The sequence below is a fragment of the Ictalurus punctatus genome, chromosome 9 (genome assembly GCF_001660625.3).
Source record: "Ictalurus punctatus breed USDA103 chromosome 9, Coco_2.0, whole genome shotgun sequence".
NCBI lineage: Eukaryota > Metazoa > Chordata > Actinopteri > Siluriformes > Ictaluridae > Ictalurus > Ictalurus punctatus.
The window spans coordinates 14,932,269-14,956,480 of NC_030424.2; the positions used below are offsets into that span (position 1 = coordinate 14,932,269).

Here is a 24,212-nt window from a genome sequence, read left to right on the forward strand (position 1 = left end):
CAACCCCCATTGCAAATCAGGTTTATTGTCAAAATTTACAGACTTTCAGTTGTTTGCAATGAACAAATCAAACAAAAGCAATTGAAATAGTTCAACACAACGAATGTTCGAAGTGGTTTCCCCAAATTCAACTGAAAATGCAATTAATAATGACTTCTCCAGTTTCAAAATTATTCAACCCCTTCATGGCCAGCATCTTTAGTACTTTGGTACTTTTTCTGTTATGACCTGCTGCAAATGAGATGCATAGCTTCTGGCAGCGTTCCTGAGGGATCTTAGCCCATTCCTCAGGAGCACTGGCCTCCAGTTCAGTAATATTCTTGGGTTTGCGAGCTGCAACCGCCTTCATCTAATCCCACCAGAGATTTTCTATGGGGTTCAAGTCAGGTGACTGATGGCGCTTCTTCCAGGACTTCTTCTGCAACCAAGCCTTGGTAGAATTTAAGATATGTTTGGGATCATTGTCCTGTTGAAAGGTCCAATGACTCCCAAGCTTCAGCTAAATCACAGATGGTATGACGTTTTCTCCTAAGATTTCCTGATTTTTCAATGAATTCATCTTGCCTTCCAAATGCTGCAGGTCTCCAGTGCCAGATGGAAAGCAGCCCCAGTTCATTACCAAGCCACCACCATGCTTCAATGTGGACAGAGTGTTATTTCTTCATTCTTCTCCCTCCAGACATACCGCTCATCAATTATGCCGAAAAGTTTAAAAAAAAAAAAAAAAGTTTTTAAAAAAGCCTAAAAAGTGTTGTTTCATCACTCCACCTAACAGAATCCCAAAACTTCTTGGCTTATTTATATGATTTTGAGCAGATTTTTCTTATGCTTTTGGGTCAGTAATGGTGTACGTCTTGGGAGTTCTGACATGGAAACCTTCTGCGTTTAGTACACGCCTTACTGTGCTCACTGAAACCTCAGTGCCTGTTGCCACCAAGTCTTGCTGCAGGTCTTTTTGCAGTCACTCAAGGGTTTTTCACAATCTGCCTTCTCAGAAATTTGGTTGCAGCCTTTGATAGCTTCCTTTTCATGCCTCATCCAGGTTATTTCATGTTATTTCACAAAAAAAGTGCAACAAAAAAAGTACCTCTGAAAAAATACTCTCGTAAAAAAATAATTAAAAAAAACTCGTAAGGGCATATCAAAAAGTTTGAAGTAAGCGTGGCCACTTTTACTTAAATGGCAATAACTCTTGAATAGAATGAGATACTTTCACTAAACATGGGGTATCTAAGTATGGGTTCAATCTGAGGACAATTCTACCAGTTGGTGTGCACTCTAAATAGACTTTACAAATAACTTTTGCAAGAATTTTCCTTCCAAAAAGGTCCAATCAGAATATAAGAGGACAATTGTGAACCTTGAAAAAGATGGCCGCCATTGGTCGAGTAACGCTCAGCAACCATTAGACAAGCTTAATGAAAGCTGATATTTCTTAAAATTATCTTGGCTATTCTTTAATTTAGGTGCTTATAGGATTGTACAATATTAAGTAATATCTTTTAACATGTTTAAGGGCCCTAAATGGCTTGTAACCCCGATAACTGCTGCTTGCAGCTATATTTTGCAGCTGTATTGTCATAAATAAATGTTAGCTTTCAACTGATTTTATTCAGCAAAATGAGATTTTACTTCATATATAATGACCCTTTTTCTACTCATACACACTTTCTCCTCATTTTAATCACCCTCATTCCCCATTATGTGTAGCAGATCTATTTAGACTTGCAGAACATTTATTTATGTGATTTATGCAAAACGCCTAAATTCGCCCAGCTCGAGGTCGATTCAAAAGTAGCCTAATTCCCCAGGAAAGCCGCCGAGCTGCAACACCAGGCACATTGACTGCTAACTCAGGGACTTTTATTTAGACAAGATTTACCCATCATTCAACACTCTCAAGTCTTACCCGGCGCCTTATTTTGTTTCTTCGCCTGTATTCGGGTGGAAAGCCCGCTGTCTGCTGTATGATTGGTTTTCAGTTCATTCTCACAACCAATCACCGCTCAAAGTGTTCACAACGTGATCTACTATCTAATCATAGCTCAGGGCGGGGTTTGTCTGAATACGAGTATGAAAAAAACAGAACTGTAATCCGCACAGATACTTCGTGGCGCTTGGGTTAGAGCTGCTGTTCGTGTGATAATAGGTACCAGAAGCCGTCAGGGAGGAAACACCATGGCTTTAAACCTCACCGTCAATCCCAGCAACCCACCGCTAGGTAAAACAGTTGATATTAAATTTTTAATTCCATATCTGTGTCCAAACGCGAGTCTTAGTTTAATTGTTTTTGGGGTTTTTTTTTGTTGTTGTGATTGATGCACGCGCATGTGCCATCGTGGCACAGTTAGTACTGTAGTCTAGACACATGTGTAGCTGCAGTTATTCATATCATAGTTTTGAGAGATAAACTCTTAGCTAGTTAAAATCTGTTTATTTATTGGTGTATTTTGTGGAGTGGACATGCTTCAGTGCATGATCAAAGCGCACATTAATTAATGTTAAATCTTGCTTTCTGTTTCTATTCAGTAAATTGACATGACTTCCTTTATTTTAAGCGAGGGATATAACGCTAGATTGAGAGATTATTTGAACACGGAGAAATGGTGTGCGGCCTGAATTAGTTCAAACTGTATTTTTCTTTGCTTTTGGAGTTTAGCTGTGTTTTCTGCACACTGTGTTGTGGCACAGTGCTCCAGATACATTAACCTCCAGTGGAGCCACCGTTTGTTAAGAGCCGGTATTACAGGCTGATGCAATCCAAACGAAAGAGACTTTTCTTATTTCATTTAACGATTATGTTACTGGAATAAAGTTATATGTACGTTCGATATTCGCGGATATGCGGAAATTAAAGGACCGTCTCTAAAGTTACATACGACATTGTTATACACGGTTCTAACTTCAATAGCATTTGAAGGGAATGACTTACAGTCACAAAACCAACTGTAAAATGTTCATCTAGGTGTCAGGTATGAGAAACACCTTTTAGATTTTTGATATTCATTAAAATAAGCTATTAAATCACATTTAAAGTAGACATGAATTTCACTGCAGAATGGGCCCATACACAAAATATACCATTTGTTTTAAAGCTCGATAGCATTTGAAGGGAATGACTTGCAGTCATAAAACCAACTGGAAAGTGTTCAGCTCGTTGTTAGGTATGATGCACACCTTTTTATATTTTTGATATTTATCAAAATAAACTATTAAATCACATTTAAATATTTATATATGATTTAATAGTTTATTTTGATAAATCTCAAAAATCTAAAAGGTATGCATCATACCTGACACCTAGATAGACACTTTCCAGTTGGTTTTGTGACTGTAAGTCATTCCCTTAAAATGCCACTGAAGTTAGAAACGTGTATAACAATCATGTGTTACTTTAGCGACGGTCCCTTAATTTCTGCATGTCTGTGAATATCGAACGTCCAACGTCAGCCAACTTTATTCCAGTGATTATGTTTATAGTGCAGAAGAAATCAGCTGGCAAAAAAGTTACAGGCTGCAGACATTCATCAAATAAATAAATGTCAATTCTTTAAACCTCCAGCGTTCATCTGATTTAAGGCAGTACACACTCTCACACTGCACTAACACACTCTCACAAATCATGAGTCAATCAAATTATGACGCTACAAAAACTGAACTAGATGAGGTACTCAAAAAGCCAAACATGAGCACAGAATACACTGCAGTGCTCTCTGGCCCTAAAGAAAAGTGCCCTTATGCAAAAATTTGGCAGATTACCTGAGCACAGTGAACAACCAGAAACACAGAACCACAGACTCCGTGCACATAGGCAGACTGTCATGACAGACCAATATAAAAAATCCCTACAGAGCAGAAAGTGTGCACACAGTTAAGTGCAGCATTGTCTCCACAAAAAGTGTTAAAAATGCAGATATTTATGGGAAATGTTGAGTTTTTCTGAAGTACATGTTCATCATCAATTCTACAATCTCACCAACACTGATAATCTGTAGGGGGAGAACATATGGAGAGCTGTGCTTTAGCAGAAAAATCACATCTTGGCACCATGCTACATCTGTAACACTCTGAGGAACAATGAGTCTCTCACACACACACACAGCCCTGACTGACTTTTGTGGAATTATGTGTGTATATTGATTTGCTCTTCTTTTTTTCTTTTTTATTGCTATTTGTATAACAGTTGCTGTGTCATTTCAGTGCTTTGGCAATACTGTAATGATTATGCCAATAAAGCTGGCATTGAATTGAGTTGAATTGTGTCCACTTGCTTTGTACCTCCATGTTGTTTAGATTGTGTTACCACCTTTAGTTTTATAGCCTGTCACAGCTGGTTATTTTTAACTGCACTTTCAGTTTGGCTGGCAGGTGAAATGCAAAAAAACACTTGAAAAACAGGATGCCATCATTTTACTGTAGGCTTGGGTGAGGCAGAAAGGTATGCGAGCAATGTTTGATGCTGTTTTTGATCTTCTGGGGAGGAGATTCAACAGCTGTTTGCCTTTTCCCAGACACATTGAATTTGCTGTTCACAATTCTGTTTATGTGTATGTTGCTTGTTGAGAACACATTGTAACCTGTAGTACCACTCTCTGCCTGCAGGGGCACTACTAGCAGCAGAGCATGTGAAGGGCAGCGTCAGTGTCTCTGTGGAGGAAGGCAAAGACACTAAGCTCCAAGTCTCTGAGTGAGTGTTCTTATGAGTTTGCATACTGTAAAGCATAAACTCAATGGATATGTATGTGAATAAGATGAATATTCCCTATTAGTTATATATATATATATATATATATATATATATATATATATATATATATATATATATATATATATATATATATATATATATTTTTTTTTTTTTTTTTTTTTTTTTTTTTTTTTTTTACCTCTAGTAAATTGTTATGCGTGGTTGTGTGAAGTTTCTCATTAGAGGTCGACTGACTGATCGGTTTTGCCGATTAATCAGCGCCGATAACTGTTTGCTGGAACTATCGGTTATCTGCAGAAATTTACACCAATCATTTTTTTATACAGTACAAGAGTGGCCTCTAGAGGCAAAATAAAAACTATCACTGATTAATTTTGTTGTTATTTGAAGTGTTTTTTGGTTAATTTTTGTATGTCTCTATTTTTATTTGTTATTTGGACTGCTACTGCTTTTGGTTCAGGTTGGATGTAACTTATTTACTTTAATATTTATATTTATTTCATTAAAAAAAACTACAGTACATTTTCAAGGTACTGTCAGTACTGTTTATTTTTGCATTAAAGTAGAGCAATATTTTATTTTGAGTTAAGTTTCCATTCAGTATCAATTTTAAAAACTATCCTTGATTAATTGGTTATCGTCAGGTACGGCACAACTTGGCTATCTGTTAAATTAGTCAACCTCTGTTTCACATGTTCTTTTCATGTTCATGTGAGTTTCCATTTACCTCACAAATCCATGCCAGTAAGAGGAATGGCTTCTGTAACTTGCCCCTAGGTGGGAATTTGTGTGCCTAGTGCTTTGGATGGATTGGCATCCAAAAATCCACTACAACCCTGATGAAATGGTTACTGAAGATGAATTAATAAATGGTTATTGTTTGTTGTGGTTTGTCTTGGAAATTATGAATATGCTCATTCTGAACCACTGCATAATATTCTCACGTTTGTTTTTGTTTTTTCAGTCAGGTGCAGTTCAGTGATGTGAACTCCATTACGCGTTACCTTGCACGTGTAGCACCCAGTCTGGGTCTGTATGGGTCCAACATGCTGGAACAAACAGAGGTCAGAAAATAAGGCGTTTTTTTTTTTTTTTTTTTTTTTTTTCTTGCTCCCACACACCTTGCAGAAATGTAGACTGGCAATGATATGTGCCAGATTCAGCAACACTGTGACACAAAATAGAAGGCTGTGTTAAACCTCACAAATGTATTGAATTAAACTGAAATAAGGTAAAAAAAAAAATTTCTTAGAGCTTGATCGCTATTTTGCAATGTCAAAGCTGTAGTTTAAGATAGTTGGTGTACCATATCGTCTACCGAATAGGCCACTCCAGACTCACTCACAAATTTCTGTTAACGCATGAAGATTGTCCTTTGTGCCCCTTATTCCAAAGTCCAATGTCTCTGAGGCATATTCTAATTTACTGTGATGGTTTCATCTCCTCTAGGACTCTCCCTGGTCTGTCATTATTTAAAGTGTCATCTCTAAAGCTGTACAAAATATAACGTACACAATGCTCAGAAACTAGTACATGACAGACTGGACGATGTTACTGGTTTGCTGTCTTGCAGTTTATTTAAATAACCTTCAGTCTGCTTCCTTACCTGCAGGAAAAGTCTGAGTGTGTACAGGATTATGAGATCTACTCAGATTATTCGTTAACTTCCAGTCTGACACATGATATTTAAAGCTTTGAAAAAGTTATCCCATTTAATTATCCCATCAAAAACACTTCAATCAGCTGAGACTGGCCTTTATCTCCCCTAAAGCCAGGAATAATGTTCCAGAGAATATTAGCAATGCAAGCTTATTTTACTTTTGATGATTTTGTAGAACTGCCATAGATTGATTCTCTATGATAAGTGCCATATAAGCCATTCTGTATTTCTGTAGGTGGACCACTGGCTTGAGTTCAGCGCCCGGCGTCTGAATGGACAGCCTGATCTGGCTCCTGCTCTTGCACAGTTGGATGCAGCACTATCACTGCGCACCTTCCTTGTGGGCCACACCCTGACACTGGCTGATCTGTGTGTGTGGGCTGCTCTCAAAGGTGAAATGACGTACTTGATCAGGGTCATTGAATCGCATAATCTTTATCCAAATATTTCATGTGTGCTCTTAGTAACAAAAGTCTGTTTGATCACCGTTCTAATCAAGCCATTATGAAATATAGGAGTTCATATTTCCTCTGATCTATAGGAAGTGCAGTGTGGCAGGCAGTGCAGTCTAAACCTGGCTCCTTTCCTCATGTGTGTCGCTGGTTCTCTTTCCTGAGCTCTCAGATGCCCTTCAGTGAGGTGGGCACCAAGTGGGCCAGCAAGCTCGCTGACATCCAGGCTACTGTAAGTCTCTCTTCTTTGAAATGATGTAGAACTAAGGCACCAACCACACACACAATGGTTTTACATTGCTATAAATATGTTTGTACCTTTTAAAGAAGCCTCAGTTTTCCATGCAGCGGGCACCAAACCCTGAAATTACATAGGCATTGAGTTTCAAGATAAAGGGTTAGGGCTGAACTGCTGTTGTAGCTTGTGGCGGGGCTAATTTCTAAGTTATAAAAATGTAAGCAAAAGCCTGAAATGCCGTTATATAGCAATATTACAAAGTACAGTTTTAAAGTGAAATTTAAATTATAATTGTACGTTACAAATTGTAACATACAAACCCCTCATCGTTTCTGTTTCAGCCTGTTGTGAAAGAGAAGAAGCAGGATCTTGGGAAGTTTGTGGAGCTGCCTGGTGCTGAGATTGGCAAAGTCGTGGTGCGATTCCCCCCAGAGGCCAGTGGGTACGTTACGCCAAGCTTGCATAGGACAAAACGGTTAAAAACTGCTGAGCTGTGCTCCTTAGTTTTATCACATAGTTCTAAAATGTTCCTTTATGTCACACTAATGTCTGCAGATACTTGCACATTGGTCATGCCAAGGCTGCCCTTCTCAACCAGCACTACCAGCTTAACTTCAAGGGAAAACTGATCATGCGCTTTGATGACACAAACCCCGAGAAGGAGAAGGAGGACTTTGAGAAAGTATGTAACATTTCTTTCTTTCATACCCACAGTTCCTACTTCTACAAGCAGCTTTGCTGTTTGCTCTCTTTTTCTCTCTGTTTTTACGGACAACTTGTAAAAAATGTAAAGCTCTTATAGTCTCTGAGGTAAGCTAAGATGCTGCTTTTTATTGCAGGTGATCTTGGAGGATGTGGCCATGCTGCAGATTAAGCCAGATCAGTTCACCTACACAAGTGACCACTTCCCCACCATCCAGCGTCTGGCTGAGCAACTGCTTCGGGAAGGCAAGGCCTACATTGACGACACACCCCCTGACACCATGAAGCAGGAGAGGGAGCAGAGGATCGAGTCACACCACCGCACCAACTGTGAGTTCCCTCTGCTGCTTTGTGCAGAAATTGTGTAATTAGTGAAATGAAGACAACTAATAACAATTAATATCTCCTTTTTTCCCCTGTTTCTTTTCCTCTCTGTAGCTGTGGAGAAAAACTTGAAGATGTGGGAGGAGATGAAGGCAGGCACAGACTACGGTCAGAGGTGCTGTATGAGAGCTAAGATTGATATGAACTCCAACAACGGGTGCATGCGTGACCCTACACTGTACCGCTGCAAAAACGCCCCCCATCCCCGCACTGGCAACACGTACAAGTGCGTACACACACACACACACACACGCACGCACACCTTAAATGTCTTTGTACAGGAATGTCATAATGTGTGTGTGAAATGACCTTTGTGTGTGGGCTGCTGTTAAGGGCGAGACTGCACACAGGAGGAACCCCAGTCTCTGTGGCACCTCTCTCTCTGTAAACTGGAGGAATTATGTCCAAGTAATCAGAACAAGGATGTGTCTTATCAATCTGTCACATTATCTGTTTAAAATGTTCTTTGTTGCAGTTGTATTCAGATGTTCTAGTCTTGCCCACAGTAATAAAAGTAAAGAGAGGGGGCTAGAAAACTCATTTTTGGTTCCGCAAAGCGCAGTTTATCCCATTATTCTTCCATTTTTTTTATGGTGGTCCTATGGTGTCCCTGTACCGGTTTTCTGTGAATCTTTAACAATAACGTTAAATATGAGTTGTTAAATGGCATTGCCGATAGATGCTGTGATGAATACAAACTACTCCGCTGAAATGACCAACTAGAATTCTTACACAAAAACTGCAAGACTGAAAATAAGTTGGATACAAAAGACAGTTAGGTTCCAGTTAATACACTAAAATATGAAACAGCCAGCAAACACAAATTGCCCATTTAAATGTAATTTATACCACAAATGTCTCAGACACACTGATTAAATATCATGCCAATCAATAATAGATATCAAAGTTTTTTAAGACCTCCCTAATTATACCTTTTTAATTGGAAATCAGATTTTGCACACAAGTTTTCATATTCTCCTAGATGCAAGGTTAATTATACAGATACACCAAAGAGAAACGTTGAATACCAACACGGTATTGTAATTGGAACATGTATTTGATCATTTTATGATTGAATGATATGATTGTGCATAACTTTAATAGTTAACTTGGGTGGACTTGTTCTGATGTTGACTTGTAAAGATGTAAGTTTTTAATTTGACACACAAAGATGTCTCCTGCTCTCTTGCTCTAGGGTGTACCCCACATATGACTTTGCCTGCCCCATCGTAGACAGCATTGAGGGCGTGACCCACGCTCTCCGCACCACAGAGTACCACGACCGAGATGAGCAGTTCTACTGGGTAATCGATGCCCTGCGGCTGCGGAAGCCCTACATCTGGGAGTACGCTCGGCTCAATCTCAACAACACTTTGCTCTCCAAGAGGAAGCTCACCTGGTTTGTGGATCAGGGCTACGTGGACGGCTGGTGAGCATTCCAGAGAACTTTGTCGGAACTATCAAACCTTCTGTAATAAAGGCTCATAATGGAAGTGTGTGTGGACTGAATTGTGTCGTCAGATATATTTTTAAGGTTTGTTGTGTAATACAAATGATGTTTGCCTTTTCCCCCCAGGGATGACCCACGATTCCCCACTGTCAGAGGAGTCCTGCGTAGGGGAATGACAGTTGAAGGGCTCAAGCAATTCATTGCTGCCCAGGTATGTGACCCCTTATACATTTGTGCGTTTTTAGTTGTGTGTCTGTGTGTTTTGTCTTTATTGCCTTACACTTCCTGTCAACACACAGGGTGGATCCAGGTCTGTGGTCAACATGGAGTGGGATAAGATCTGGTCATTCAACAAAAAGGTAAAGCCTTATTGCATTCAGTTAGACAGCATCTGTTGTCAGTAGTGTCACACTTCCCAGTAAGCTCTCTGATGTAGGATATGAGTTGCAAAAGTGCTTCCAAATGACTACAGAAAGCACTCGTAAGCACTTGTTTTTGTTTTTTGCTAGAAGCTTGATTGCAGAGACTCAGACACCTGACAGTAACCAATGGACTGATTACATACATTGGGCTCTTATATAATATTCTATTTATTCTTACTAAAAGATTTGTCCCTTTCTTTGTTTAATGTGATGCTGCTTGCTTAATCTACATTTTGAAGCCTGTTGAACATTAAGAGGGCCCTGTAGTCTTTAAGTCTGTTGTGTATCCTCATTCCCGGCCTTGTGTGAGCATGGCGCTTAACTCCTATCCTTGCCTTCTTTCCTTCATGCTTTCTTTCATCATCCTATCTCATTGCCTCCTACTACATTTTGTTGCAATTTGTTAAATCTAGACCCCCATCCCCTTATCGTAGGTGTGTTTTGGCAACTGCTCTTTTGAAACCGTACCCCTTAATTATGTTACGAAGACGGATTTGCAGCCCGTGCGATTCAAACCCTTGGAGATCATTACCTGTTATTTGCACAGTAAATAATCAGCACATTCTGCATAGTGTTTTGCATCATCTGCATCACATTTCTCACCCAAAAGCGTGCCATTGGCTTAAACTGTCTGCTCACTCAGTGCTTGAACTTGTAACATGCTATGAACAACATCTTATTCTGATTGCAGTCAGGAAGACATTTCTTGGCTCTTTAATTAGCATTATCCTTTTCTCATCACTTTTTTTTTTTTTTTTTTTTTTTTATATATAAAGTTTACAATTGACATTTTTGTTACATGCTTTTTTGTTTGTGTAGAATGATAGCGCTGTAATTGGTCTTTGACTTCGATCTGGCTGCAACTTACAGTCTCGTTATTCCAATAAAGATTGGAGGAGGCACAGGTGGAGGATAGTTACACATCCTTCAGTTGTTTCTGAATTATAGGAGCAAGGAGAAAGCACCTCAGTACATTTCCCATTCTGTCTGACCTGAACTGTCTGACCTCTTGAACTCTGTCCTGTGTTCTGCATTAAAATGCATCTCACTCTTCTGTTTCCAAGCTGCCAGTTAGCTGTAAAAAGGTACTCTTCCTCCTCCTTGTCTGCATTCTCCTCTTGTTTTCCCTCCTCACTTCTCTATCCTTCCGATTCAGTATTTATAGTTCCTCTCACACTATCTTTCCAACCCCCAGGCCATCTGTCACAGAAGGCAAAAGTGTAATTTTGGCAAGAACAGATGTCTATTGTGCATTTGTTTTTGTTTTTTAAAGTGAGCAATCTTTATAAAAAATTTTGGAGCTAATACAGCTTATCCATACATTATAACAGTTTTCTGTGATGGGACCTGACACTGTAGCTCCTCCTGGCTTTCCCACTATGTATTTGCTTTTTTTTATTTATTTTTTTTATGGCTCCCTCCCTTCATACAGCTTCTGGCAGATTCCACTTCATGACTCCTAGTTACATTCAGTTGGACTCTGTTGTTTTGCAACTTGGTAATTTCAGTCTAAAACATTTTGCTTCATGTATTGGTTTTGTAGTCACACGTTATACTGAGTACTCCATAAGAGTTGCTGATGTAACTGTGGAAAACCTTGACCATTTTAATCTTATCCTTTTGGATGTAACTTTAAACTTATGCTATAGTTCAGCTTTCCTCACACTTCATCTGTCTCTCCTCCATCATATGTTCCTTTTTGTTACCTTTTTGGGCTCTTGCAATGGCAGAATGTTTTGTTTTGTTTTACCCTGTCTGTCCCTCTTCATCATCGTCTCATGATCTTTCTTGCTCTCTCTGCCATAGGTCATTGACCCAGTAGCTCCCAGGTACAGTGCCCTGCTAAGCTCACAGGTCGTTCCCATCTCCATTTCTGATGCCAAGGAAGAAATGAAGGAGGTGGCCAAACATCCCAAGGTAAATACTAAGTGTTAATCTTTTAAGGATGATGCTAGGCTACTGTATTACGTTGCCATGTAATCCAGCTCTGTAAATAGAAGCTCCCATAACCACAGTCTCTAGGTGGAAATCAAGAAATGTAACACTAGTACGCCTTAAGCCAAGTTCACACTACACGACTTTCAGTGTTGGCAGATCGCTGTGCTGCTCACACTAAACGACTTGCTGTCTTGAAGTTGTTGTGTTCATGCTACGTGATTGCTCGGCGACAGGGGGTCACACACTACACAATCTGACAACGACTCTGTCACCCGACGACTCTACCTGCTGTCCAAATTACGTTTTGTCACGAACACACACACACGAGAAGTGACAGATATATGACGCAAAAACCACATGCGAAACAAGAGTTGTTTATTTGAAGATGGACGTAGGACAGAAACAAGCAGTGCGAGCTGTTTGCGCGATGATTTGTGTTGAAGAATCCCCAAAAAGGAAAAGACAAAGAAAGTGGTCGAAAGAATGTCGTCTTTGAATGTTAAAAAGTTGTACAGCTTCTCGCCTTTATGCTTCTGCCATATGTTTCGCGGGTTTCGCTTCCTCACGGTGACCTCATCCCATGCCTTGCTCTCTCTCATTGGCTGTAGCTCGTCGCTGCAATTGCTGCCAGACACGACACTTTTCACACCACAGGATGTGGAGTTGCCGGACAGCTCCAGATATTTAGCATGGCAAATATGTGTGGCGTCGGCGACCCTCAGTGATGCATCGTTGAGTAGTTCACACACAACTATTGATCGCCAATTACTCGCCGAGTTGCCTCCGATCAAATGGTTTTTGTCAGCGAGCTAGGTCTTCTTTCTGTTCACGAACATGACCTAACCACACAAAGACAACAGCTCAAATTATAAATCAAAATAAAATTTTGTTCATTTTTAACCAAAAATAGTTCCGTATTGCAGCTTTAAATATGCTGTTTTGTTTTCCTTTTCACTGGCATTTTCGTGCACTCTCTCCCGCTCAACTCTAGTGTTGGCAATAACTGTTAGCATTAACAGAGAAAATGTTATATAAACATTAGACAACTGATTTTGGAAAAGGAATATATCAATATGTTAAATTTGGGTCTTTTTTCAATGGGTTACCAGACAGAATCATTAAAAAAAATCCAGAATCCTGCAGGGTTTTTGCAAATGCTGCAGTTCTGATTGCACAGCAGGTAACATTATTTACAGCCTCCTCTACTTGCCCTAATCCAGAAATGCTCCTTTTCCTGGGGTGTTTTTTTAAGGTTACCAGTTCAGAATAATTAAATAGTTAATCACAGTAATTTTCATCAATTAGGGAAAAATCCATGACTGAAAGTAGTATTATATAGTCTTATCCAGTATAGTACTACAGATCGTGGTTTGGTCTGGTTGAACAATGAGAATTTAAATCTTTTCTTTTTTCCTATGTAGAACACCGATGTGGGGATGAAGCAGGTGTGGTATGGCCCAAAGGTGTTTGTTGAGGGAGCTGATGCTGAGACCTTCACTGAGGGCGAGACTGTTACCTTCATTAACTGGGGCAACGTCATCATCACTAAAATTCACAAGTAAAATACTTCTGGCATTGGTCAGCTAATGTATACTGAACATTTAACAAAGTTCTTGATTGAAAGCAAGAAATGCCCTGATTTTGATTTAATTTTTTTTTTTTTCTTTTGCTGCTTTAGAGACAGCAGCGGCGCAATCTCATCTCTAGAAGGCCGTCTGAACCTGGAGAACACAGACTATAAGAAGACCACTAAGATCACTTGGCTCACTGACACTCCCAAAGCTCCATTCACCCCTACTGTATGTGTCAACTACCAGCATCTCATCACCAAACCTGTGCTGGGCAAAGACGACAACTTCAAGGACTACATTAACCAGAACAGCAAGGTGAATGATGAGGCTATTGGAGCATGGTTAATTGCTATACCATCTTTTTCCAGACTGTATGCTGTTTCCTTTGCTCCAGCAAATGCAGTGACAAAAAGGAAAGTAATAAGTATCTCCAGAATTTTGGCCTTGGCCTACTTTGCCTGTTTGGTATGTTTTTAAAAGCTGTGTGTCAAAGTAATTATAGTCAAATTTCACTGTTTTTTGGCTCACAAACATTATAATTGACAGTTGTCATGGCAAGAGGAAATCAGTAATCATTTTCAACTCCTTCTGTATTCTGATAGCATGTCAGAGCTGTAATCTCTAGCACTGAGATGTCATCAAACTGAGTGAGCTGAGCACTTTCAACAGGAAACTTTATGGTTATGGAAACAAAAAGGTTATGGATATATCTGTATGAGACAAATAAACACATCAGTATGGAAACATGCTTCAATTCAAAAGTGTAACCCAGCCTTTAGACTGCTTTTTTGGAAGAGATGCGATCCATTTCTCAACACTCACGGGTATTAACGCCACGTCTGAACGAAGTCATATTCAAATAATCTCAAATAAAATACAACTTTACCAAATAGAATTTTTTTAATAAGAGTGCATGATGTATTAAGAGGACATGCATGTATCAATTTCTCTTGACAGAATTTATGTCCAGTCATATACTCTGATTTATTATGTAGAAAATGCAATTCAGGATTGAATCTTTCTTTTTGCACACTACAGATTAGTGTGGATAATTTAAATGTAGATGTGTGAATTATGCTGACATGAGGTCTGTCTGTCTCTGTATTTTATAGACAGAGGAGATCATGCTTGGAGACCCATGCCTGAAGGACTTGAAGAAGGGTGACATCATCCAGCTGCAGAGGAGGGGCTTCTATATCTGTGACCACCCTTATGAACCAGTCAGGTTAATATAGTTCACTGCTCAGAAATAATATCTTAGCATGATTTAGTAATTCTGTCTGGCTAATGAAGCTGCTGGTATATGCTTGATTATAACAACCGTTACAATAACTCATGAACCAGAAGCTTCATCCCAGCTGGTTTACAGTTATTTTTGTAATGAATTAAAATACTGTAGTTTGAATATGTAGGCTGTACTGAATTACAGATTTTTGACTACTTGTCTAGTCCTCACAGCTGTAAGGAGAGCCCCTGCATCCTGCTGTATATTCCAGATGGCCACACAAAGGAGATGCCCACATCTGGCTCCAAGGACAAAAGCAAAAGTCAGCCAGCCACAAAGCCTGTGAGTGCAATATTTTCCATTATATCGTTTGAATACTTCTCCTTTTGTTTGTTGTTTTATGGTTTTGTTCATATGTATTTGTCCTCAGGTAAGCACGGAGCCTGAAGTGTCTGTAACGCCTGAAGTGTCTGTAACCCCTGCAGCCAAAAGCCCAAGCATATCCTCATCCTGCCCTTACACGCGTGTAGCTGAGCAAGGCGAGGTGGTGCGGAAACTGAAGGCTGAGAAAGCACCCAAGGTGTGCCTCTGTCCGAGTTAATAGATAGCTTGAATAACCCAACAATTTTTCTTTTTGTATTAATTCATTCTCTTTTTCTTTCTACTTTGTCTTTTACAGGACAAAATAGATGCTGCTGTAAAAGAGCTTTTGGCTCTGAAAACTGAGTTTAAGCAGCTCACAGGTCAGGAGTACAAACCAGGAATGGCTCCTCCCACTACAGCACCAACACATCCGGCCCCATCATCTACCTCCTCCCCTACTGACCTCTACGCCCAAGTGTCAGCACAGGGAGAGTTGGTCAGGAAACTCAAAACCGAGAAAGCAGCAAAGGTGAGGCTGTGGAAGTGATGTTACATTCAGTTCACAATGTGGTAATCAATTAATCTGGTGATTAATATACTATTAGTATACTACTAATGAAAAACTGCTGTGTCATTACTGACTCAATAAGCTGGACAAAAAGTTTTAATCTATGATTTATTTTATGCATTACAATTTACGATGTACCTTAAGTGTCTGTAGTGCAACCAAAATCTACAGTGCTAATTTAAACTAACTACTCTCAACATGTGGTTAGGATCGACTGTACATCCTGACTTATGAAGTTGTGTTCCTATTTATTTATTTTATTTTATTTTAAAGGGACAGTGTACATTAATCAACATTCATGAATGTAAATGTACTCAAGTTAGCCCGAAGGCTATGGTGCCACAGGCTGCAGGATATTTTAGCCCAAAACCTGGTTGCCTCCGCCAAGAAATTCGGACTCTGCCATCAAGTTCTCAACAAGATGATGACAGAAACATGCTTCCAAATCAGCACAGAAAATATTAAAGAAACTTAAGATCAGTGTTTTGCAATGACCATTTCAATCTCCATCCAAATGAAAACCTGTGGTCTGAAGTGAACAAACCTAATATGCTTAAAATGAGCTTAGAATGTTTACCAGTTATGTGTGGAAGATTCCTCTAAAAGTGTCTGTTAGACCTTACAGAATGACTCTCAGTGCTAGGCATCGTAAAATATTAATTGTATTGGTGCTGATCATTTTCGGAGGTTTTATAGAGGAAAAAAATGAAAAATACTTGAATGTTTGTTTCGGGGGGGGGGACATGCATAAATGAAACATTGCATGATCAAACTATATGTCCCTGGAAGAGCTCAAAGTATCACTTATTGTGCTACTTTACACATGTTGTTATGTGTAATATATCTAAAGCAAATAAACCCCTATGTACAACTAGGTTTTAGGAATAAATGAGCATTTTTAACACTGATCTATTGTTTATATTGAAATGTTAAAGTACCACCATAGCTGGATTTCTCTGAATGAGGATTAGTCACCTTGCCTGATTCTTAGGTCTGTTATGTGCTTAGCAACCTCTAAGGTTTCAATAAAATGAGAATTAAATTGATTTTCTTTGTCCATCCCCATGCCGTCCTCCCTAGGAGCAAATTGATGCTGCTGTGAAACAGCTGCTGGCTATGAAGGAAGAGTATAAGAAGGTGTCTGGTCAGGACTACAAGCCAGGAGCTTCCCTTGCGCAAGCATCCTCTACTCCATCAAGCACTACTCCATCAAGCACCACTCCATCTGTTTCCTCAGTGCCCAAATGCCTCAACAAAGACCCTGTGGACATTTACCAGAGTGTTTCACAGCAGGGTGACCTTGTAAGGAAACTGAAAACAGAGAAGGCACCTAAGGTTTGTATTCTTGTTCCTTTTTAACAGATACTCAAGTTAATCATTGAGTTGGTAGGCTGTTTTATCCAAAGTGACTAACAAATAAGTCAGGATACATCATGAACACAGAGTTGAGCCACTGAGGGTTCAAGGACGCAGAAAGTGCCTCCAATTCCCTACAATTTGAACTCCATCATCTAATTGCTAGCTCATAACTATACCTGCCGCGCTGTTGCCACTACAATGTGACAATGCTGTATTTTTCACAAGTGAAGTTTTCTTCCTATTCTAGGACCAGTTGGATGCTGCCGTGAAACAGCTGCTGGATCTGAAGGCTGAATATAAGCAGCAAACTGGAAAAGAGTATAAACCAGGCCAGGCTCCCAGCGCTGCTTCAACTGCTGCACATGCCAGCCCCGCACCTCCTCAGTCCAGCTCTTCCCCTCAGGCCCAGGATCTGTATGCTCAGGTCACCCAGCAGGGGGAGCAAGTGAGAAAGCTCAAAGCGGAGAAAGCCCCGAAGGTACTTTTAAGTCTTCACATTTACTTTGATTATTTTTGTAATGTTAAATTCTAAGTTTTTTAATTCATTTGTGAATTCAGATTGGATTCAAAATATTATTGATTATATGTTTGCCTTAACAAGAAACGTTCCATTATAGAAAATAGTGAAAAATCATGTTAAAATTAGAATAACCGGATTGCATAAGTATGCACACCCTTTTATAAGTGTGGATTTAGCAAACAGTTGCATTAAAACTCATGTAAGCAGCGCTTAGTATACTGTACACCTGCCATCAATTAAAGTGACTGATTAACCCCAAATAAAGTTCAGCTGTTTCTGTAGTATTTTTTTCTACAGCAAAAGCTATGGTCTCTAAAAGCTTACAAAGCATGAATAGGATCTCATTGTAGAAAGGTATTGATCAGGAGAGGGGTGCAAAAGAAGTTCCTTTATTAGTTAGTAGACATAATATGGACAATCAACAAGTAGAAAAATATTGACATTCCCAAGTACAGGACGTCCCTCCAAAATGCCAACATTAAAGGAGCTGCAGAAATTTCTGGCAAGTACTGGTTGCTCCTTACATGTGACGACAATGTCTCATTTTCACATCCAGGAGTAGGGTGGCTAGACAGAAATAAAAACATAATTTAAAAAATAAAAAATTTCAGGGGGTTAGGGGCTTGAACTTTTTGGCCATAATTCCAAAAGGTAATTGTAGCACAAACAAAAAACACAGCACATCACAAAATGAACACCCACAGAATACCTACAGTAAAGCATGGTGGTGGAAGCATCATGCTGTGGGGCTGATTTTCTTGAGTGAGAACTTGGGTTTTATTATAGCATATATCTCATATTTATAGCTTCATATACCAGTCGATTTTGGTGCAAAACCTTCCGGCATCTAGAAAGCAGAAAATGACCCAAAGCTTTCATTTAAATCAACAAAGGAATGGCTTTACCAAAAGAAGACGCACATTAGTTAGGAATGGCCCAGCCAGAGCCCAGACCTGAATGTAGTTGAAAATCTTTGGGATGACCTGAAAAGGACTTTGCACATGAGATGCCCTCACATTTTTATGGATATAGAACATATTAGCCACGCTGATTGACACTTCTCCAAAATGACTTTGTACTGTAATAAAATCTAAAGGTGTTTTAATACAGTATTAGTTTAGGGGTGTGCACACTTAAGCAACCAAGTTAATGTAAGTTTTGTTAGTGTAACATTGCAAAATGTTGAGTGGTTTACGTTATTTTGCAGGTTTACATATTTTTGACAGGTTGAAAGTTCATAATAATGGTTAAAGTTCTGACATGATTTATCTTGGTTTCTTACCAAGATAAATCCCTGAACCAAAATAACTATCTAAACATCTTCCTTTCACTATCTTTGAATAGGAACAGGTGGACACAGCAGTGAAGACTTTGCTGGAGTTGAAGGGCCAGTACAAAGCGCTCACTGGACAGGAGTACAAGCCGGTGAGTGCTACAGCGGGAACAGGGAACATGGGCTCAGAGGACAAGAGCCGCAAGGAGCGCGAGAACACTTCTGAGAAACAAGGAGGAGGAGGCCGCAAGCCACAGAAAGGAGGAGAAAGGCCTCAGCAGGGGCAGGAGAGCGGGGCAGGAGGAGCAGGAGAGGGTCAGGGACCAAAGAAACAAACCCGGTATGATGCCTAGAAGTACTAAGTGGTGATATTGTGGTGTATTGTATTTTCTGCTGTCATAATGAATCACGTAATAGATCTTAAGATCTTCATGGAGGCTTGAAAAAGTTTGGACGTTGTACAGTACTTCCATAACTGGTTATAACCTCCAAGACTAAATCTCGATCACTGTATTCATACCTGAAACTTAATCTCAGACTATGTGCTATGGTTGAGGACATTTGTCAGGATTATTTATACATAATGAATCACTATGAGAACAAGATCATTATCAGAGGACCTTCATGGTGTGTTCAAATGCTCACAATTGTGTGGTTTTATATTGTTTTTATACAACAGTGTAAAAACAATAATACAATATTTATATTGCTTTTGTACAGCAGTTCTAAAAACAAGAAATTAATGTCTGGTACATTCAGTATAACTGCACACTTGTTCATGAATTATTACTTAAAGGGGTCATATGATGATTTTAAAAGTTCATTAGTTCGTTTATTGGGTGTAATAGGTTAAAGCATGTTAACCTATTCTATTTGTTAACCTATTAATGTTTACAAAATAATTATTATTTTTCACGTTGTACATCATTGCAGCACCTCTATTCCCAGTCTGCCTGAAACGCTGCGACTGAGTTCCGATTTCTCCAAAGCTCCTCTTTCTGAAAAGCCCAGAGTGCTCTGATTGGCCAGCTGACCCATTGCGTTGCGATTGGCCAAAAACCTCAAGCGTGTGTCGGAAATGTAACACCGCTTAGCGTAATGGCGCGCTTCAGCTTCCAGGGCTTCTAAAGCAATTCTAAGCTTCTAAGCAACACAATCAATAATGTCTTCGGTTCAGGAAGCTCTCCTCTATAAAATGCGCTGTGCGCAAGCAAACGTTTGGGTTGTCCTTCTCAGGAACAGTGTTACAAATAAATGTTAACCACTGATTCCTAATTTTGTCTGTTTTTGGAAGGTCAAACAAAGGGGTTTTGCTTTCGCTTCAAAACTAACTGTCTCCACGACATGGCACCAACACTACAATTCACTGAAGCCTCGCCTTCTTTATTCACACCTGCCTTTGGGTGGGATTATGCTAATATTTCAAATTGTGACGTACATGTTTGCGGGAGTAATATCTGGACTTTGATCGAGGCATTTTAGGCAGGTCCGGAGCAGTGTTCTGTTAGATAGAATAAATGCCTTTGTGAGAGACTTTGAGCTTTGTAACGTTGCAGATCTTATACATGCACAGGTACATTACACACTAAAGGAAAACGTTAATAAGCACCCTTTAATTAGTGGCCTCACATTTTCTGCTGTCTTTCCACGTTAAATTTTAGGTTAGGACTTGAGGCAAAGAAAGAGGAAAATCTGGCTGACTGGTACTCTCAGGTACTGTGCTTTATGATTTATATCGTATGTCATTTACAGTTGTGTGTTATCATGCAGAAAAAATGTTTTCGACATCTTCGTGCTTAACTAGATTCTGCTGTATCTCCAGGTGATTACCAAGTCCGAGATGATTGAGTATTACGATGTTAGTGGTTGTTACGTGCTGAGGCCATGGTCCTATGCGATCTGGGAGAGTATCAAAGAATTCTTTGACCGGGAAATCAGGAAGCTTGGAGTGGAGAACTGCTACTTCCCCATGTTCGTCTCTCAAGCAGCACTGGAGAAGGAGAAGACTCACATCGCTGACTTTGCCCCTGAGGTATGGATCAGTTTTCTAAAAGTCTGAAATATACTGAGGCATTTTGGAGAAAAGCCATACATTCTGACCTCTTCTCTGTCTAGGTTGCATGGGTGACGAGATCAGGGAAGACTGAACTCGCGGAGCCTATTGCTGTGCGTCCTACTAGTGAGACTGGTGAGGCTCATGATCTAGTATAGCATCAAACAGAATACCTTGGTGCAAAATTTTTATTTATTTTTCGTATTTTTCAGTAATGTACCCTGCCTATGCTAAATGGGTCCAGTCACACAGAGATCTGCCAATAAAACTCAACCAATGGTGTAACGTTGTGGTGAGTTGAAATCAAAATTGTTCCATTAAACATAAAAGCACAAAACATGTTAACACGTGCACACAAGGTCTCGATTGTTTAATAAGATTATTCCGATTTGATACTAAAATCAGCCTCTTGTCATTGTCTTTCAATCTCTCTTGCTTAGAGGTGGGAGTTCAAGCACCCCCAGCCCTTCCTCAGGACCAGAGAGTTCCTCTGGCAGGAGGGACACACAGCCTTCGCCACCAAGGAGGAGGCTGCAGAGGAGGTTAGACATGAGTCTTTTGTGCTACTGCAGTTAATTTTGTAAATAAAACTCCCTGCAGTGTGTACATGTGTGTGTTTTTGAGAACAGGTTCTACAGATTTTGGACTTGTACGCACGGGTGTACGAGGAGCTCATGGCTATTCCTGTGGTTAAAGGTAGGAAAACGGAGAAAGAGAAGTTTGCAGGAGGAGACTACACTACAACCGTAGAGGCCTTTATCTCAGCCAGTGGAAGAGCCATTCAGGTCATTGCTCACTCTTCTTGTAACAGTCCCTGCACATGGAAAATTCTACAGTTCTTGTCTTTTGAAATAAGATGAATTTTTGTTATCTATTCTTGAAAAAGCCCATTAGAGTTGGTGTATAAACTAGGAGAGAACTTGAGGTTAAATCGGTCTCTTTATGTTCTCTCAGGGTGCCACATCACATCACCTGGGCCAGAACTTTTCTAGGATGTTTGAGATCATGTTTGAAGACCCGAAGAAGCCTGGTGAGAAACAGCTGGCTTATCAGAACTCATGGGGTTTAACCACACGCACCATAGGAGTCCTGACCATGGTGCACGGAGACAATATGGGCCTGGTGCTGCCACCTAGAGTGGCCTGCCTGCAGGTACAAACTACTCAAACTCAGTGAAGCTTCTCTCAGTACTTCTGAACTTCAGTTTCTCACATGTTTGTTTTATCAGGTGATCATCATTCCCTGTGGTATCACAGCCACTCTGTCTGAGGCTGGCAAGGAGCAGCTGCTGGCTCAGTGCACCAAGTATCTCTCCAGGCTGCAAAAAGCAGAGGTCAGGGTGAAGTCTGACCTTCGTGACAACTATTCACCTGGCTGGAAGTTCAATAACTGGGAGTTGAAGGTAAACATGCGTTCTCTTTGTGATCCTCAGCATTCTCCATATTCCTCTGCATCAATGTAATAATTCTATAAGTATTTTATTTCTTGAATCCAGGGTGTGCCGATTCGCTTGGAGGTTGGACCTAAAGATATGAAGCAGAACCAGTGTGTGGCAGTGAGGAGAGACACAGGAGAGAAGATCGTCATTCCAGATGGAGAGCTTGAAAAGAAAATTACACACCTGCTCGAGGAGATCCAGGACAACCTCTTCAAACGGTACACACTCGTGTGTGTGTGTGTGTGTGTATGTGTGTGTATGTGTATAATATATATATATATATATATATATATATATATATATATAATATAACATATGTATATTAAGAGCAATAGGTCATTTAGACCTCTATGACAATGTTTTTATAATCAAAAATAAATAAATAAATAAATAAATAAAACACTTACTCCTTATACTATTCAAGGGCTTCTGTTGATCTGAAATCGCACATGGTGGCAGTTGACACTATGGAGCAGTTCCAGAAAGAGCTGGACCAGGGAAAGGTGTGCATTTCATTCAGTTGTGATTAAGCTGAGCTGTCTTTGTCTGTTATCTAATTTTTGGAAATGCAATGGCCAAAAGTAAGCATTGTACACTAACAGTGTATTTTGTTAATGGTTCAGATTGTGCAGATTCCATTCTGTGGAGGCATTGAGTGTGAGGACTGGATAAAGAAGACCACTGCGAAGTAAGAGATCAGCACTTCCTACTCCCAACCATGTGTACTTCTCATCCTTATGTCACAGTGAATATGTTGTACCTGGCCTAATTAGCACTAACATTACTTCTGTTTCATGCCCACAGGGATCAGGATCTAGAGCCAGGTGCCCCCTCAATGGGAGCCAAGAGTCTGTGCATCCCCTTCCAACCACTAAAGACTCTCCAGCCAGGCCAGATGTGCGTCAGTGGCAAAGAACCAGCCCAGTACTACACCTTATTTGGTCGCAGTTATTAAGAGTCGGTTTTCTCTAAAACCTCTCTACTTGCATAAAGGCCAAATTATAGTCTAAAGCATCTAAGAATTGACAACTGTATTAACGTGAATATCCGAAAACCATTGTTCTTTCTTGTATTAACCCCTAGTCATGATCATGCTGGAGTCATCTGCTTGTCGCTGAGTAAAGATTCTCTCAGTCTTTTGTCTGGCAACTCTCAGGACATATTTGTGTGATGCACAGACAGTACACATGTACTGTTCTGCTGTCAGATATTGAGGCAGAGACTCACCTGGTTTGTGTGATTAGATATTAGGTTTTTCCTCATAATATGTATCATTCAGGTGATTTCATGTAATCTAAAGCTTATCTGTAATAAAGGGATCCTCATTTCTGTTATGTTTTGTGGCCTGATTGCAGTGTTCATTCTTCTTTTATTCTTGAAATGTTCACTTGGTCAATACCTTGTGTATGCTAGTTACATAGAAATGTTTACAGACATCTGACCATCGCACCCTATGTGGTGGGCCTTCCCCACACTGTTGCCGCAAAATTGAAACTATACAATTGTCTAGAATGTCTGTCTTTGGTGTAACTCTAAGATTAACCTTAATGGGACATTAAGGCGCCCAAATCTATTCCAGCATGCCACTGCTCCTCTGCTCAAAGCAAAGACATGTTTTGCCAATGTTGGCATGGAAGAACGCAGATTACCTGCACAGGGCTCTGACCTCAACCCCACTGAACCCCTTCAGGATAAATTGGAACACCAACTACACCAAGCCTTCTTGCCCAACATCAATGCTCTTGTAGCTGAATGGGCAAATCCCCACACTCCAAAATCTAGTGGAAAGCCTTCCCAAATGAGTGGAGCCTGTTATAGCAGTGAAGGGAAGGGGAAGTTCAGCAAACACATGATGGTCAAGTGTCCACATGCTTTTGGCATTATGCAT

The 24,212-nt window shown here is 40.0% G+C and overlaps 1 protein-coding gene and 1 non-coding gene across 2 annotated transcripts; both read left to right on the plus strand.

The window, feature by feature from the left end:
- Positions 1-2,065: 2,065 nt before the first annotated feature.
- Positions 2,066-23,658, plus strand: eprs1 (glutamyl-prolyl-tRNA synthetase 1). The gene is made up of 34 exons (XM_017476617.3): positions 2,066-2,221; positions 4,603-4,687; positions 5,673-5,772; positions 6,604-6,760; positions 6,910-7,052; positions 7,400-7,500; positions 7,614-7,740; positions 7,898-8,090; positions 8,199-8,370; positions 9,340-9,573; positions 9,721-9,805; positions 9,894-9,953; positions 11,823-11,933; positions 13,376-13,512; positions 13,633-13,840; positions 14,638-14,750; positions 14,975-15,092; positions 15,181-15,330; positions 15,430-15,642; positions 16,762-17,016; positions 17,288-17,518; positions 18,905-19,173; positions 20,495-20,546; positions 20,656-20,865; positions 20,949-21,021; positions 21,099-21,178; positions 21,327-21,428; positions 21,516-21,671; positions 21,841-22,038; positions 22,115-22,288; positions 22,382-22,542; positions 22,749-22,827; positions 22,948-23,012; positions 23,129-23,658. Exons 1-34 carry the CDS (start codon positions 2,179-2,181, stop codon positions 23,277-23,279), a joined length of 4,806 nt encoding a protein of 1,601 aa, XP_017332106.2. The 5' UTR covers positions 2,066-2,178; the 3' UTR covers positions 23,280-23,658.
- LOC124628545 (small nucleolar RNA SNORA47) lies at positions 19,266-19,397 on the plus strand. The gene has a single exon (XR_006983118.1). It is a non-coding gene; the product is annotated as a small nucleolar RNA SNORA47 (small nucleolar RNA).
- Positions 23,659-24,212: the final 554 nt, after the last annotated feature.